The sequence below is a fragment of the Aythya marila genome (genome assembly GCF_965140915.1).
Source record: "Aythya marila genome assembly, chromosome: 15".
NCBI classification, from domain to species: Eukaryota; Metazoa; Chordata; class Aves; order Anseriformes; family Anatidae; genus Aythya; species Aythya marila.
Genome location: NC_139056.1, coordinates 10,738,839 through 10,757,661, shown reverse-complemented (window position 1 = coordinate 10,757,661; position 18,823 = coordinate 10,738,839). Strand labels below are relative to the sequence as shown.

The window sequence follows — 18,823 nt, the reverse complement described above, 5'->3', positions numbered from 1 at the left end:
AAACTTCAACAAGTTGAAGAAGAGGCCTGCAAACTTTAATGGAATTTAATTACCTGTAGTACAATAAAACCAGTGTAGTATTCTCTAAGCTACCTCCCTGCCAGATAACAGTTGTATTCACTGTTAATCAACCAAATAAGATAACTACTTTAAGAAAAAAAAGCCATCGAAATTTACACAGTGAAATCTCTTGAAACAAAATAAATTAAACAAAGTAATATTTTCCTACAGTCATCTCAGTATCAGCTCTCACAATAGCTTAACCTTCATCCTACACCCATTCATCACATAAATTTAATTTTCTCACAGGTATTTAATCACATACTATCTGATATTAAAAGAAAGTAATTACCGCAGTGCAAATTCATGGCTGCATTTGTACCTCTGTCAGTCATTGCCTAATTTATCATTTCTTCATGAGGGATATATACATATTAGATTATTTAAAAAGCTTATTTTAATTGATATCTGAAAGCATTTAAATGCTTTATTTAGCAATACTAACCCTTTCATGCTGCAGATATTGCCCATCCAGGGGAGAAGAAATTCAAAACCATCAGTGAAAACTTATCAAAAAGGAATTAATTTAGTCAAGAAGTCTTCCAGTCGTATATCAGCTCAAATAAATGAAACCTTGTACAATTATTTATATCTTACCTATTTCTTGACAGCTGCTTCTCAGTATGGAGAATTTTTCTATATTCATTCACTCTGTCTGATGCATCAACATATATTAAAAAAATTCAAAAGCCTGCTGTGTAAGCTCTACCCGCAAGTACAACTTAGTAGAGGTACCTTAGATCATGTGGATTTACGTACTCATGAATCAAACCAGACCTGACACACAGGGTGAATTGTGTCTACAGAATTACAGAAACCTCTAGATTACAAAGAACTACGGAAGTAGTATCCTCTGCATTTCTGTGGGTAAGGTTCATTCACAGTTCTCTGAGCACTGGTCCATCAAGAAACGCATCCCCCATTATCACATCTCAGATCATACTGCACAGAGATATCCCACAGTTTCCCCCTTGGAGATGAAAGGCTTCCTCCACTGTAATGAGAGCTAATCTTTGACAGATGCTTGTTTATCAGGATGCCTAATGAGGGATGCAATCAGCCCTTCAAACAAATTACTGGCATGTTTATTCCCAATCACATACTGCATGACAAAGTGAACACAACTCTCCCCCAGCCCCACTTCCATGCTCTGGGGACAGCTGCACAATCCAAATTGGAAGACACTAGGTTCCTTTTCAAGAAGCTTCTGAAAGCATCTCAAAGCCAAATCCCATTTCTTAGAGATGCATTTAGGCACCTACTTCCATTTGATTATACTTGGCAATAACATCCACTCTCAGAAGTTCTTCTCTTACAGTTGTGAATTACTTACATAATTAAATCCAAGAGAAAGCAAAAGGGTAAGTGTTGACGTTTCATACATTTAAAAGGGAAGAAGTTATCCATTTTTGTTACAGTGAAATGTGTGAAAGGACACAAGCCATACATTTTTCACCACGTTACATGTTATTTCATCTCTTGTAATTAGTAAACTGCATATTCTGTGTGATATCAAAGTTGTACCAGCTGCTTCACAAAAATATTTCTGGAAGTCTGAAAAAAGAAACAGTCTCAGCAAGTTCTCACAAGCTCTTCCTGACAGGACAAGAAACGAGTCTTCCCCTAATTTTCTAAGTGGATCATTTCCCTGAGAAACATTTATGCCAAAGAGAAAGACTAAAAACAGAATTTAAGCATATCTGACGAAGGTCACCACTGTCTCAAATCTTTTAGCTGACCTACTCATAAGTGCTCTCTACTATACTGGAATTAAAATGAGCCAATCAGTTGGAAGCAGTAACCTCTTCCATCAGCACAAACTTGTAAGGCATGCAAGTAAAGACGTGTAGGCACAGCGTATTACTGGAATATGGCCTCCCACTCAGACCAACGACGTTTTATTTCCTGTAGCAGGTGTCAGACTAGCTGAGGGGAGCCATAGTAACTCTGCCCAATGCACAAGGTCTCCCTGACTGTGAAGCAACATGATCTAGCATGGGAATTCTTCATACCTTACTTCAAGATTTTAAGTCAACGTTGATCAGAACTGCCAAATGACCTAGCCAGACAACTAATAATGCTGCAGACCAACACATGAACCTTTGAGGTACGTTAGTTTAACCAATACAATCCACTCTCCTTTACACCAGAAGTTGTATACCAGTCTCTCCCTGTCCAATAAAACATCACATAATTTGGAGATTACATTCCCTCCCGATTCCTTTCCCTAATGCTCTTGATGGCATCTGCTACATTCCCAAGGCCCACTAAAAAAAGAGAAATAACGAATGCACCAAACTGGGCATTTTATGTACAACAGAAGCTTTCTTTCCATCATTATTTTCAACACCAATTTGCTCACAGAACTACACAGCAGGCTCGACCTGCTGTTCTAACTTTCCAACCTGAATGCCCTTGAAGGAGCTCAGAGGGCACACCAACCAAAGTCATCTGAACATCTTCAGATGGCTTCATCCTGCCATAAAAAAGGAACAGACAAAACCATTTCACAGCCTTACCAGTAGAAAATAGGTTCGGGAATGGCAAATCAGAACATTTATCAAAATAATATGAAACTGACAAAAAAAAACAAACAAACAAAAAAAAAACAGTAAGGTTTGCATTTCCCAGAGCTTCATCTGAAAAGTCCTTCACAAACAACAGACCCTTAAAGCCTTCTGGTTCTTTGACCCTAATGCTTAAGCCACAGGGATGTTCAGAACTTGCTCAGCAATAACAGCATTTCTAAATACGCTTTTCCTTTATAGGGCATTGACATTTAGCATAGTTTTAAAAATATAAAATAAAAAAAATTACATGAGTGGGTTACAATTGACAAAATTCCATACTACATTTAACACATTTTCAAACTAACTGAAAAGAACACTTTGGAGGTTATTTCAACATTTCCACAAGTAATATAATGTAATAATATACCTACTCAAAATGGATCTTACTTCAAAACCCACTGAATGTTCAAGAACTCCAAGTACCACAGCACATTACACATTAGCCCACAAAGAAGGCTGAGCCATTTGTCAGTTTTTAAATAGCTACCTCTGTACGCCACAAGCAGAGCAGATTCAGGTGAACTATAAAGACTTTCAAAGGAATCCCAGTCAAAACGCACATTCCACATTTTTTAACAAAGAAATATCATTAGTAGAAACTAATCAGTACTATGCAGCAGAGTATTTTATACTCACGGTTATTAGAAGTCCTGAGACCTGGCACCAGAAAATAACTGATTCAAACAACGCTGAATTCTCACCTGGAGAAGGGGAGTGTGGACATGGGAGACTACGTGAGGAAGCCTTCTCCACTCCCGAATTGCCAGACTACTCGCCATCTCCACCAGGCGCTCAATGAAGTTAAGCTGCTGCTCTTCTGGATGGCAAATTGCTAAGTATCCTCTGTACATGTTCACTTTCCAAGCCATCTCTTTTGGACAGCTCAGTTCCACCTGGTAATGCAAAAAAACCCTGTAATGATTATTCGTCCTAAAATGCAACAGTTCTGAGCTTTTTTTTTTTTTTTTTTTTTTTTTTTTTTTTTTAAAGATTTCTTAAACAGGTTTACTTTTTGTTTTAAAAATACCACACTAAAATATCAATGTTTCTCATTAGAGGAGCTTAGGCACTCTAATAATTATTCGTAAGGGCAGGCTAGCAAATAAATTGCAAATTCAGCACAAGCAGTGCCTTCATATAGCCTGCTGTTAGGGTATTTTTACTCTGACAATGGTAGAGTAGCTCAGAGACAGCTGAGCAAGCTGAAAGCAGTCTTGCAACAGGAGCATGAAGCTCACTGCAAACCAACTCACCCCATAAAGAGAAAAAAGATGCTTCTCAGTAGATAGTCTACCACCACTGAAATGCTTCAGGAGCTCCAGAACAACTAACGTCAACTTCTCACTTAAAAGGATCCCGTCCCTATCTGTCAGCACATTATACCACCATTACACTCCCTAACTGCCTCCTCTAGGATATAACTATGTTGATGAGAATAAAAAAAAAAAATTATCAATTGTTTAATAATCTACAAGTAACCTTCCCATTTATGTCAAAATAATTTCTGAGTACAGGTGCAAAGTCAAGTGGCAGTGATGAAACAATTAAAATATAATTTTAAACTATTTTCTTAAAATCCTGGAAAAACAGAAATATGACAACTAGAAACAGCAAAGCACAATTGTTTAGCAACTAGATTATTATTTTACAGTAAACATACACGTAACTAAATGCGTAACTACTCCCTATCTGACACCACAGGCCTTAAATCCAGAACTTATTTGGTTTCTCATTTTTAATCTTCACATCAAATTTTTTTCGCCCTGATATGCAACACAGAAATTCCTTTACATTATCTCCATGTTGATATACTGTATCTTAAGCATTACAATTGGTTTTTCTGCTTATCCTCAACTGACTTTTATGCCTGAGCCAGCAGAGAGAAACTGCCAGGTAGCAACCTTACACTTACACAGTGAAAATAATCTCTTTTTTATTACATTATCTACTGGATCATTAAACACAGTGGCAATGTGAGCAAATGGAAATGAGTCTTGGGTCCTATCAAAGGCCACATGGTATTTTAATAGCTCAACTTTAATAGGTAGATTATTAAAAATGTTTCCCAAAGATTTATGAAAACTGATGCCATCTTTTCTGACTCTTCTGACCCATGGATCAACAATGAAGCTTCATAAAATCAAAAAAACTTGTATGCTAAGTATTTAAAAACAGACGCATTAAAGAATACCAATAAAATTGGAGTAACCATTGTAGCAGCATAGAAGCAATTATTCTTACACATCCGAATATTTATGCAAACACATGTCCTGACACTTCTTTTATAAGAACCTGAGTAGAACCAAAAAAAAAAGCTCCATTTATGGCTTCAGCAGCATCTTCTCTTTACTCAATTAGTGAATGTCTCATTACTGAAAATATCTCGTGTAATATAACTGCTTCTAGAGCATATCAGCAGTTACTCGTGGTTGTCATTTCTACTCAACTCAATTTCCAAAACCAGAACCTATCTGACATGTTCTATTTCATTCTAACTTAAAATACTGTACAATGTAGTTCTTATTTTAGGCTTTAAACGTTTTTCAAATACTATCACTTCTATAATTACCCAGTAAAGTCGCATACCTTAAACACAAAATACCAATGTTTAAAAGAGAAAAAGAAGTTAATTAAAATGTAAATATGACCTATAGGGTCATTGTTGTAGCTGTAGTACAGCTTGCTACTTACAGATTTAGCTTCATGTGGCCTGAAAAATGATAAAATTCATCTTTGGAGACAACTATTTAATTAGAACCATCAGTACTACAAGTATGGGAAAATTCAATTTCAAATGTTGCAGTGGTTGGACACCCTTAATTTAGGTTCTAACAAAAGACAATGCTGCCTTTAATTAATTAAACAACTTTTTCAGTTTTCACAGTTTACCTTTTAAAAACAAAACATACGGACTGCATACACCCGCTTTGCCTTCTGACAACAGGCAGTGTTATAGAAGAATAAATGCTACATTAAAAAAAACGTAATAGTCTGATTTTGAAGAAAGGAAGAGAGACATGCAATTTGACATATTTATCATGCAAGAATAAGTTGTCAGAATGAAGCATGACATTAGGATATTCTGTATACAGAAACTTAATCCTGCAAGGTACTGAAATTAAAGGATGCTCAGCATTTTTTATGTTTTATCTTTTGCAACTATTATGAAAGTAGACAGCCAACTGACAATTTGACATGCAATATTTTTAACTGCTGGATATTGGTTCAAAACTTAAACAGTAATGATGAAACAATAAAGCCCAATGAAGTGAGGGACTAATTCTCCTGGCTAAGTCTCTGCAACATGAAAAAACGCTGCCTAAGGCTCTGCCCAGAGCTTTGTCAGTAAAATTGTGTTTTAAATATGCAATTTGCTCCCTTATTCCAAGCTCTGACATCTCTAGCAGAGTAATACCAGGAATGTCACAGTATATACCAACAGTGCAACAAAGATCAGCAAGTTCCTTTCTACTTGTGATTTAATGCAGTGTTCTCACCTTTCAGCAATTTGTTCTACTGCAATCAGTCCTACGTCTGATTTACGTTTCTACATTAACTAATCAAAGACAAGTAACTCTACTTACTATGAAAAGAAGGTGTATTTTCTTAAAAATAATAGTTTTTAAAAAAAAAATAAAAAATTCACTCTTCTATAAAACAGTTATTTGGCATACAAAGTTAAAAAAAATAATAATAATAAACCCAGAAAAATCTACTGGCAATACAAATACAGAAGTCTGTCACGACTCCCAAGAAGCCTGAGATGGCTGCACGGCCCTATACTTTATAGGGACCTCAGGAACAATAACCATGGGCCGATCCTCATGGGATGGTTCTTAAACCAGTGGGAAAAAGATGCCTAAGAGAGGGTAAAATGTGGAAGACTTCCTCAAAATTCGCTCTCAGATAGAAAAATATCTACCTATGTATTTTCTGTCGCATTGTCTCAGAAAATAGGGGCTATTTATGCATGTTTACCTAGCCATTTTAACTTTATTAACAGGAAGGAAAAAAAGAAAAAAGATATTACACTTGGAAAGAAAAGGATCTTGAAGATTTTGATCTTTTGATATATTTTCTATATGCAGTGTGCCCCCTGCCTTCAAGCTCTCTTGTAACAGGCAGAACTTTATGGAGCATTCATTCGTCAGGCACACAGCGCAGAACTCACAGTCTCATGAGTGAAACCCAGGAAAGGACAAAGGAAAGGTGAAATGTTTTACAAATGCAAGTTGTTTAGCAAAATGAATCACAAGCGGAACATAATAATGAACTCCATAATGAATCAGGAAGGTCAACAGCAGGAAAGCACAAACTATGTCTTTTATCCGTTACCAAAGGAGGAAGACAACTACTTCACCTGCTACACACAAGTTCCTTAGTTCCTAACTAAAGCTAACTATGGTGCTAGTTTCTAAATGCTATATAACAGGCAGGGCATATCCCTGCTACTTCAGATGAAAACTGTGCCCGGGGAGAATGTAGCATCTCAATCCTTGGAGATACTGGAACTCCACTAGAGTAGACAGCCTGATCTACTTGAGCCTTCTCTGAACAGACCTCCAAAAGTCCCTTCCAACACAAATAACCCTAGGATTCAGTAAGCCTGACATTAAATTATAAAAATATAGTTATCAATGCATTAAAACTTTGAGGAAGCTTTGAAACATAAGAAACATACAAACTTGTGCTTTGATTCCACATATTATGAAATAAGGAAAATATGGAATGTGGAAAAATCAAACAAGTAGTACTCTGTCATAAACGCCTATTTCACCAAATCTGCATAACATTACGATAATTACTTCTAGCACGAAACCTACCACAAATTGTCATGATTTGAAAGGAGAGTAACACACTTGCTAGTTCTTTTTTTTTTTTTTTTTTTGCATCTTTTTTACTTTTGTTTTAAAGACTGTAGAATTAAACAGTGCCACTTCATGGAAGTCTGCTCTTTCTTACAAGTGGTCTATATATATTTTTTATTTTTTTTAAGATTTGCATGTGTTCTGGTTTATATTGTACACCAAAAATAGTTTGGGGAACACATTTGAGAGTTAATTATCTAAAAGCTAAGCATGACCTTGTGCGTATGATTATGATTCTACTTATTTTATAAACCTATTTACGTGGATTCAAATTACTTTTCCCTCAGAAGTAGCCCATCTCTTCCTGCAACCCTGGCTGTCTTCAAATCCAGTCCCCATCTCTCTCACTGCCCATCAGTTCAAAACCTGTCTCCTGCACTGCCAATCTCACCGATGCATGCTGCAGTATTTAATTCAATGCCTCCTCCTCTCTGACAGTTTTACCAAAGGAAATTGCTTTCTTCGTCTCCTTTCTGCAGTCTATTTACCCAATTTTGTCTTCATTAAAATAACAATTAGCAGCATGATCTGCAGCATACACCAGCCATTCCAACCAATGGACACAAACTCAGATTTCATGTGTTGCTTTTTCAGGGATTTTTTTGCTCTTTTAAACACCTAGCAACATTTTGCCCTAAGTGTCTGCATATTAATGATGCACACAGGCTGCATTGCTTCCATTTAAAGTAATGCATGAATGTAAAGCTTCATTTGAAATTATGATGGTTTTAAGCTTTAAACCAGTTCTAGTTTTCTGTCTGATGCCTGGAAGCCACCGTCAAGTTCTTCACATACAAAGTTAACAGCATAGAGAAGGGGGAGAAAAAAACAACCAACAAACTAAACAAAACCAAACTAAACCACAAAACATCACAACTCTGTGGCATTGCAAAAATGCCCTTGACATAAGTCTACAGACGCAGAACTCTATGACTCCAGAAGACAGAAAAATATAGTTCAGGAAAGAGAGGTAAAAAAGGGAAACAATACTGTAAAGAGCAGCTTTCATAACCCAAGTAGCGCTTAACTGAATGCAGTGCTGATCCTAACACACAGGTTCACACAACCTGCTGCACATACATTCAGCAAACAATGGCCACAGCTGGATCTCTGAAAAATGATTTGAAAGATGTTCAAGAAAAAGGCAAGAGACAGGCAGGAGCCACATGTGTATATTCTGAAATCTCTTAACAAGGATTTTGAAATAGTTTTACAAATATGCCTTAGAGAACACTAAGGTATAACATGTAAACCAAATTTAGTTGACAATTCTCTGATTCCCACATTTTTCACACATCATAATCTCCCCTCAAATGCATTGCAGATGAACAGAGTAAATTGTGTTTAGCTGTGTTATATTTGGACAGTGGAAGTCAAGAACACTTTAGCTTTGCCTCTCAGGTGCTTAAGCAAACAAAAACAGAGGCAATTATTTTTATTTTTTTTTTATTCCCTTTTAGACCTAGAAACAGTTATATTGCCAAGGGACAATGAGCCAATGACTGAAGTATTTCCTTATTTTATCCTTTTCATAAAAGTAACGCTTGTTCCCATAAAGGTAAAAGATGTAAAAATGTCCTTCTCATCCCCCATAAACCTTTGAGTTTAGTTTTATCTAATACTTGCAAGGGTCCCATCCTAAGTTTCTCCATATATCACTGCTGGCACACACTTCTATGGGATGCATTTGTAGTTTTTTAATAACTCAGCACCATGCACCAAATCTTTCACCTGCCCCAGCTACATTTCTTACATTGTACATCTTTGTAAAGAGAGAAAAAAAAGAATCAAGTTTGTCTGATGAAATGACATACTTCAATTGCCAAAACACACAGCTGTGTGCTGGTGTATCGGAGAAAACTTCTGACGATCAGTTGACTGTTTCTGTGAAATGAGCTGTAATACTGCCTTGTTAGAAATGTTATCAGTAAAATGAACAAAGAAACTAAACATTAGCATAAAAAGCCCTCACTCACCTGCACCAGAGCCTCCTTCATGGCTGTCCAGTTTGAAACCCGCCATGCACATTCCAGTACTAGGTAAGGATTGATGTGACCTTTTGACTGGCCGTATTCCGTCAAAGGTTCCCACTGATTCAATTCTTTAGAGCAACTACAAAAATTGAAACCATTGTAAATTTATTTACCATCAACAAAAATTCAATAGAAGTGACTACTAATGCTTTGTATTAGAATATTATAGGTATATTTGTTTGTTCGTTTTTTTGTTTGAAAGCACTGAAAATATTTTATCCAGTTGGAAGGATTTCTGTTTTTATATTAATTTATTACCGGCTATAATACAGAAATCTGTGAACAGGAAGAAGCTGCATTTTCTGTCTCCCAGAAAAAACATTTTAAATGGGAAAAAAAAATAAAAATTTTTGCTCCAGTCTGTTTCCACCAATAACAAATTACAATTATACAAGTCTTCAGACATATCTTCTGAGGGTCTGTTAAGGGAGTAAAAAAGTAACTTTTTCATTCCCTTAAGTTTTCACTGTATCTTAAAAGTCCTGAACTAAGCTTTTTCTGGGAAGTAATGCTTTAAACCGGCAGGTTATTCTACTTCGATTGCAGGGCAGCAATACTTCTTCTACATCAGCTTTAGAGTCTTACCGAATCCAATGATCTTCCCAGAGCTGATACTCGGGGAAGATAGAAGGAGAAGCATTGTTCCGTTCATGTTCTTTTTTAGCCTTTTCCATTGCTTTTTCATAAGTTTCTTGTGCCTGAATAAAATTCATACTGGTTTACTTTTCCATCTGCTATATACACATTAACTCAACAGTCACTTTAAGAAAAAATAATATATATATTCAAAGTTTTAATTAAAAAACAAACAATGAGGTGTGTTAACTCATTTCTGAAATAGACCTTACTTAGTAGCTTTACAAATGTGATAAAAAGCTGACGAACATACTCAAAGTCTTACCTTATCTAGGTATTACATGTCCTTAAACTATGTTAGCCAGAAGAGAAGCTGTTTTAACATTTTCTAGTTTAGAAGACTAAAGTCTTCTAAATTACTACTCAGAATATTTTCTTGCTGACCAGTATATTAATCTGAGCATTTTACTGTCGGGATGATTTCCCATATCAAGAGCATACCTGTTCAAAAAAGCCATGTTGTTCATAGGCAATAGCTGTTGCTGTCTCTGGGAATTTACAGCGTTTCTGCCATAGCCCAGCCCACATATCCTCTTCTTGTAACAAAGAGTAGAGCTCAGCAAGGGAATCCAGTATTTCCTAGAACATTAAGAGCAGTGTTTCTCTGCAATCCATCACTACAAAGCATAGTAGTTAGCAAAAACACACTTTCTATACTGAAGCAAGTTGAGAAAGACACAAAAATAAAGATTTGTTCGTGTCTCTTTTTAAAATTCTAGATGGTAAGCTATTAATAATGACCTAGTACTGAGAACAACACAGCACTACATGACAACAACAACAACAAAAAAACGCACACCTATGAACGTACAAACGTGTATTGATTCTTGTTTGGCTTGCTTAAAATATCAGATCAATTCATAGAACAAACTGTTTAACAAACCAACAACTCACCCTTTAACATAAAAATAATCTATAATATTTATCTTCCTCAACTACTCACAAATGCTACCTGACAGACTACTAAACACAACAGTATCTGTTTACAGAGAACTCAATTTTGCTTAGCAAATAACTCCTTAAGGTCATACAACAAGCATGATCTGTTAGGAAAGCATACTCTTCTTTGAAGGAGACAGAGGCGGTAGACACTTCTACATCAGATTTAAAATAAAGGGCAGAAATGGTTTGATCTATTTCTACAGCGCTGAAGATAATTACTTTGAAAACCAGATAGCAAAGAGGGATCAAGAGAGAAAAACATAAAAATATCCATGCCACGTGAAAGAAAGGCAGGAGAAGTAGGTAAGATGCAAAGTAGTCAACATTGCAAGTGACTATGCACGAACATAAAAGTACAGGAATTTCATCATTGAATTAAAAACGGACACTCCTCCAACAAGCTTCTAAAGCTATTGTACTACACTGTCACCATGTTCTTCTCTCCACATTTTATAACCTTTTTCAATTAATATAACATCTCACCTGTTGAGGAGGAGTTATGCTTTCCTGCTCATAGAATTCTGTTGTCTGTTTAGGCTTAATTTGTAGGCTCAGTCCTTTTTCAAAGGCTTGATGTTCCAGCATCAGCGTAGAACGAAACCAGAGATTGTGAGTTTTCCCTAAGTATTTCAGGACACAAGGTCTGATGGGAATGGGAGGAACACACTGTGACATTGCTTCCACAAAGCAATTCAGTGCGCTTGGCTGGCAGTCTCGCTGTACTTGATGGCTACCACTGCACAAGAAAGGGCTTATTTCACCTGCCAGAGCCTGGAACAAAAACATGAAGATAGACAAATCTGAATGAAGAGCTAACTGTTACAGAATTTGGATTCAAAAGCTGGGAACAAATGTTTGATAAGTGTAGTTTCTTAGTAAACTGAAAGGCCCTATTTCTTTCAAAATATGTACTGATGGAGATGTACAGCATTAACTAGTCACAAAAAATGGTAAACTTCTCAAAGCAAGTGAACAAGTCATTTAGCACAAATACATTTTCCTGGAACACCAGTCATTTACAGAGGAATTCATTAAAAGAGATTCTCACATGTTGCTGTCTGTCCGACAAGATCTTCCAAAGTCGTGAAAAAAGCTGGATCCAAGTCTTCTCTGCTAATGGTGTAGAAATATGACATAACTGAACAAAGGCACTCAGCAATGCTCCAGTCTAGAAAGAAAGAGAAAGATCTACATAACATGGGAAAAATTCAATACTACTAAAAAACAGTTCAGTTATATAGCTGTTTAAGCAGTACTGTAAATCCCTTTTCCAACCAACATATCAAAAATGTTTTCTTTAGCACTGAAAACTACCATAAAATCAATTTAATGCTATTTTCATGTTGATCGAGACTTATTCATTATTGTAACCGTTTCAAAAAAAAAAAAAAAAAAAAAAAAAAAAAAAAAAAGGAAGAAAGTTGATGACTTTGGTAATAGAAATGATCCAGTTAATTGGCTAGACATGTTACTCTGAAAATTATTTCAAAATAGCTTTCAGTTAAAATTACTTTCTCATTAATTATTTTAATACAAGATGTGATATACTTTTTTTTGTGCTCTGTCTCTGCCATCACAATTTTCTTAACAGTTAAAAATGAACTTACACAGTTAAATTTCTTCCTCTCCCACCTGTAAGATCGATACAGTAACAAGCAGCAATTAAGTAAACACTTAAGAATTATTTACACTACACAAATAAGAAATTACATCAGATTCTAAGGGTTGTCTGTACAAAAAACATAAGCTAAAAAAATAGAAGATAATTTATGTCAGGTCAGCTTGAACATTTCAGTATTAAAATCATTTATCAGGAAATGAACAACCAAGTACCAACCTTCACTTCTCGAAGAGAGTCAAGAAATTTGTCGTGCCGGTTGGTCAACATGTGCAGCTGATTGCCAATGTCCTTCTCAGAAAGTTCTTTAGTTTTAGGTGTGCTGGTTTGATCTCCCGGAGCCAATTCAATGTCAATTTCAACATCCTATACAGAAATAACGATACAAAGCATGAAGATATTTTCTAAGTACTTTTTTTTTCCCCCTGTACAAATACAAAATATCCTTCTGATCAAACTATTTTAGGTATCACTATTTCTATTAGTTCTTCATGTTCAGAAGTAGAATTGCTAATGCACTGTACTAAAGAAAGGGCTAAATGAATGAATGCAAGTTCTGAGAAAGCCATGCACAGTTAAAATACAACACATTACACACAAGGTATACAGAACGAGCTCTGCACGTCATCTTCAAGGCACTTTCTCCAAATTTATTTAATGAGAAACCAAGAAGAGATGCTTTCATCAAAAACATTATTTTTCTACTGTGCTTTCTGCAAGTTACCTCTTCTTTGGATTCACTGTTTTCCCTTTCCCGAGGCTCTTGTTTGACATGGGTTACCATAGCAAATGCCGCCCTGTCATGGCTGTCAGCAAGGTTGATAACGTTGGTGATGGAGGGCAGCATAGCACCCTGACAACTGGTCCCAATCGTAGTGTTTTTCTCACACACTGCCAATAAGAGCTAAGGCATTAAAAAAAAAAAAAAAAAAAAAAAAAGAAAAAAAAAAAGAGAGAGAACTTTTAAATAGACATTTTACTGAAGTATTTCTGAGAAACCATCCCTATGGTTTCATATTTTTATAAGAGTGGCAATAATGTGTCTAAGGTGTATTTGTCATCTTTATTCAGTAAATATAATACATTTTCATCTTAATTTGATCACGTTGTCAGTAGTTTGAAGTCTGTGACTATACTTTCGAGACTGCCTTTCAAGTCACTCCTGAAAACGCGGAAGGAATAGGACTCTTCTGTGCTTAAACTCTGTATACTTTATATACCTATTTAGTGCCCTCAATCAGGTAATGTAAACAGAAAATCCATGCTGTTTCTTATCTCTCTGGAAGGAGCCCTAATACTTAAGATGCCAAAGTTATCCCCACAGTCACTCTGAATTCTTGTTTTCATATGCGGATTTTAAAAACAAAAAACAACCAACCAACAAAGTTTGGTCCCATTTTGTTTTATATAAGCCAACCAAAAATCCAATTGAATTTCAAGGCAATCCCACCTAAGACTTGTCATACCTTTAGTGCATACACTGTGCATATCCTTGAAAGTTTTCTTGAAATCATCTACAATAACAACTCCTCTATTTTTCCTAATCACCATCACTTGTACAAGATGGGTTTTCTTAAGAAGTATCAACATGACCATTAAGCTTTTCCCAAAGAACATGGATTTTAAAGATTAAGGCTGCTTTCCAAGAACCAGCTTTTTCATGTCTCTGACATATCTGAGGTAACACACTTGATATTTTTATCTTTGACATAGATAATACATATTTCAAAGCATACATAACATAACCCCTTTAAACCCAGACAAGAAAAATGCAGAATATATTTCTAGAATTATAATGGTATTTCTGATAAAAAATAATTTTCCTACCTCGATGCATTGTTTTATCCAAAAGTGATTTCCCATTGCTTCCCAGTTCTGAGAACACGTCACATACAGCAGACGCTCATAAACACGACGTTTCATAGAGTTGTCAAAGACCTCAAAAAATTTAGCTCGTATCAGGGGCTGGGCACAACGCAAACCCGAAAGAAAAGCTGGCTCAAGTTTAGCAGTAAGTTCACTACCAGAAAGATTCTCATCCCTAAAATGAATAAAGATAAAATTACACAGGTATTAGAAAAAGAAGCCTTCTATTTTTTGCAGATAAAATACTAAAATCAAAGGAGCTGATGTCCTGTGGAAGCCTACATGGTGTGGAATGCTTCCAGGTATGCCATTTTGAGTGAAACAGCAAAGAAAATACTACTGCTTGATATTAAAAAAAAAACAAAAAACACTGCCCAGAGCTATCATAAAAGACTCTTTCAGGACAAAATCCTGATTGTCTTAATTGTGAAACAGTATCAAATTTTTGTTTGAAATACCCCATAACATTCATCGATAAAAACTTCTGACCACCATGTTATTTTAAAGTAGATTTCCAAGAAAAATAATCTTTGTACTCTATGGAGGTAAAAGGAGAGAAAGATTATATCTTTCACCACAGCATTTAATATACAATCATGTATGAGGATGCCCTAGTACCTTGGGAAAGACGATATTTGGGCAGATCCAAAATGAAAATCTTTTTAAGCACTTTCCATTATAAAATTGCCTTTAGTAAATATGTATTGTGGTTTAAGTGAAATGAATAAATTCTGCATCTTAGAAAAAAGTCCCTTAACTCAAACCTAAAGAGATTGATGGCATGTTATAAAGGTCATATATGGTACAAATTATGAACCAATAAGCTGCAATAAATGATTAATTGCTATAATTACCTATAGACATAGTTAACAAGGTCTAAGAACTGGGCATTTAATTCAAGGTCTTCTGGAAAACGCTTTTCAATGTAAGTCATCATTTTCACTAGTAAAATGGACTTCTCCCGGAGAGTAGGTGTCTGTGTTAAAAGAAGACGTGATTAATTTTGTCAATTCATCTTAAAACATGCAGAGAAGTAGCATATTCAAAGTACGTCTCAGCTACCATTTTTATCACTCTTTGACTCCTAAAGTATTGAAAAATAGCTTGGTAGAAGGTCACAGTTCTTAAAAAGAAAAGACACAAGCATTTGTCCTAATATAAACTACACAGGTTTAAGTGTTTAAATGGTTACAAAAATCGAATATATATTTTTAAAAGTGTAAGTTTAATATATAAAGCACTAGATTGTCATGCGTTCAACTCTAACTTTGATACAAAATATGGTAAACCGAGGAGGTCACAAAACATTACAAGAATAACATGATTTAAGCCAGCAGTTTCTTCCTCCCGAAGAAACTGTCTATCCAAGTTAACAGAAGACTTACTTTAAACCTTTACTTTAAAAGAAGTTCTAGGCAAAATAGCTTCTGAGATCAAAAATGGGTATGTCTATAAAATGCTAAGCATCTTTAACTCATTACTGTCACATGGGATGCAAAATATTCAAAACCTTATAAAGGACACATAAACTTTTATAACAGATCCTTACAATCCTCACTGTAAATACCTGATGAATTATAGCAGTAGCTTGTATTGATCCAGTATTTGAGCATAGTCATGGTTTTATCTTCCCAATTTACCTGATTAGCTGCCATTGGGGAATTGTTTTTCACCCACTCTTCCACTATTTTTACCACTGCACGAAGAATTTTCGCATCAGTAGACTTTTCAATGAGAGATGTCAGAATAGCTTGTATAAAATTTTTTCTCATTTCCATGCTCATCACAGCCAGGCGTGTTTTCACAAGATCCAGGCTTAGCATTACCAGTTCACTGGTACCTGCTGTGGATACAAAAACAGATGAAAATTGTGTATGTATGTACAAAATGCATAGCAAAGTAGTTTTCAAGATAAGCCACTCGAAGTTTAAAGTAGCAACAACAAAATCTGTTACCCAGAAATAAAGTCCTGTATATTGAAATAACGTTTTCAGAATGACTACTTTCCATCCCTAAACAGAGTCACTCCAAAATAAACAAACAAACAGTCAGAATATTAAAGACAAGCCTGTGAGGTTTTATCTCATTAAAGTAGTTTTGGTAAAAAGGTATTACAGAATTCCAATACTGAAAAATTGTAACTAAGCTTGCGAAAGAAATACATGATGCAACATACCTAATCAGTTCTGTTACTTTCCCGACTCGCCTATCTGTCAAGCTTAATAATTTTCTAATTGTTTCCCATTGTTAGTAAAATTTGAAACGTTCTAGTGTACCTAACAAATATGCTCTGGAAACATAACAGCATCATTTCTTTCAAACCACTTTCTTCAGTAGCTTATTCATTCATAAATTACATGTTCTTTAGTAGGTATGTAAGAACATCTGAATTTTTCAATGACTCATGACCTAATTCATTTGATGATAGACAGAACTGTACAGGCTGGAAAAGAAGCTCTTTTAAGGTAAAAACAAAGGCATCAGTTCCAACAAGTTAATTTCACAAACAGTAGCTCCACTGCTTGTCAGCTCCTCTCCCCGAATACTATAAACTGTTGAAAATTTTCAGTATTTCTATATATATACATACATTCTGTAGCTCCATAAATATTCACTAACCATTCACTAAAATTAATGTATTACATTGGTAATATGAACTTAAAGTACATTTTTATCCTTCAGTACTTCAGCAATATTTCTAATACCGAAGTTATTTTCAATATACACAAGACTCTGCGAAATCATTTCAATCCCTTTAGGATTAAGAGATTTTAATACTTTACACATCTTTTAATCATTAACATCATTAGACTATATAATGAAATACCTGTATTTGCTTCTGCTGTTCCTGCTGTAGCCTGTGGGTTTAAGTGTTCCCTGACCATCTTCTGCAGAGATCGCATAAAAACTGAAATCAACCTGTCAATATAGCTGGGGTTGTTACTGCATGCAGATTTCAGAATCATTAAAGTACCTATTGATAAAAACAACAGTTACAGAAGTAAAGCTTTCATTGAGCATAATATGAATAATATCAAGGTTTTCAATGTGGATGTGCTTTTTCACATAGAAGAACATGGGAAATGTTCTAGCTCTATTTCATACTGTCATGAAAACAGCATGGGGACTACCCAAGTTAAAACAGCTAGGTTGAAAAAGCTTTTACTGTAAGAACAGCTCTTTCGGCACACTTTAGGAATGTATGATGCCTACAGAACCACAACCCCTACAAATTACATAGCTTTTAACAATTCCTATCATAATACAAGCTTATTCACGTTCTGGCAAACCAATCAGTTTAAGCAGTATCTACCCTTTAAAACTCTTAATTCTTTGAAAGGGAAAAAAAAAAAAAAAAAGGTAAAATCTACAGCTCCTCCTTTCCTTACCACAATAAATTCAACAAAAACATACAACATTTACAAAAGTGTGCTTTGTGTAAATGTTGTTTTCAAATTGCTGCTTTGAGAAGTTTAATTTCTTTACTTGCTCAGATATGCATAAGAAATTTGACATACAAAGATAAGCTCCTTAAACAGAATTAAAAAGATCTGCAACATTCGAAGGTTAGATTGTAGTGTTTCTTTTAAATGAGCACTGGATAAATTGCAAAAAGCATCTTTCTGGGTTAGTTTGTTCTAAAGCACATCTTAACACCTCACAAATAGGCAATTCCCAAAGTGAAATTACAACTACCTACACATATCACAGTGAAGGACATTTGCCAATTCAGTCCAGAAAGTTTTCCAGAATTGTGCAATTTCAGGTCTGTATTGCCAACACAAACAGTTCTATGCCAGACCAAATTATTCCAATACATCTCTGTCATTGTCATGTGTGGCTGAGCTTTCTACGAGTTACGTAAGTATGAGTAACAAGAAAAGACAACCATTTTGGCCTTCAGGATGGTAGAGAATAAAAATTCAGACTGCTTACTCAGAAAAAATAGTATTTTTGGAATTCCTTATTTAGTGAAAATTCAAGATCTACAAAAAAATATATCTTTCTACGCTATTCAAATCAGCTGATAAATAACACTTTAAGAAAAGTAAAAAAAAGTAAAAGGTAGTAACACGTAAGCATGTTTACACATATTCTTCGAAATGCTATGAATACCCCAGCCCTTTTCTCCATAGCTGACAGACATCCCAAGCTCATCTTTTCTGCTAGCCCTAACTGCTTCCCACAGCTTCTTCCTGATCATCAGATTTCCATTTCCTTATGGAAAGT

General features: G+C 35.3%; 1 protein-coding gene across 6 annotated transcripts in view; it reads right to left on the bottom strand.

Annotated features, from left to right (window-relative positions):
• Positions 1 to 18,823, bottom strand: part of TRRAP (transformation/transcription domain associated protein) — a 106,257-nt gene that overhangs the window by 27,984 nt on the left and 59,450 nt on the right. For all 6 annotated transcript variants that reach the window (XM_082772282.1, XM_082772281.1, XM_082772285.1 and 3 more), the window contains 12 exons: positions 17,421 to 17,567; positions 16,234 to 16,436; positions 15,448 to 15,569; positions 14,555 to 14,768; positions 13,452 to 13,631; positions 12,947 to 13,093; positions 12,158 to 12,277; positions 11,593 to 11,880; positions 10,609 to 10,746; positions 10,117 to 10,229; positions 9,475 to 9,610; positions 3,332 to 3,523 (listed from right to left, as the gene is read on the bottom strand). In XM_082772282.1, coding sequence (XP_082628408.1) covers positions 3,332 to 3,523; positions 9,475 to 9,610; positions 10,117 to 10,229; positions 10,609 to 10,746; positions 11,593 to 11,880; positions 12,158 to 12,277; positions 12,947 to 13,093; positions 13,452 to 13,631; positions 14,555 to 14,768; positions 15,448 to 15,569; positions 16,234 to 16,436; positions 17,421 to 17,567 — 2,000 coding nt within the window. The remainder of the gene's footprint in view (positions 1 to 3,331; positions 3,524 to 9,474; positions 9,611 to 10,116; positions 10,230 to 10,608; positions 10,747 to 11,592; positions 11,881 to 12,157; positions 12,278 to 12,946; positions 13,094 to 13,451; positions 13,632 to 14,554; positions 14,769 to 15,447; positions 15,570 to 16,233; positions 16,437 to 17,420; positions 17,568 to 18,823) is intronic.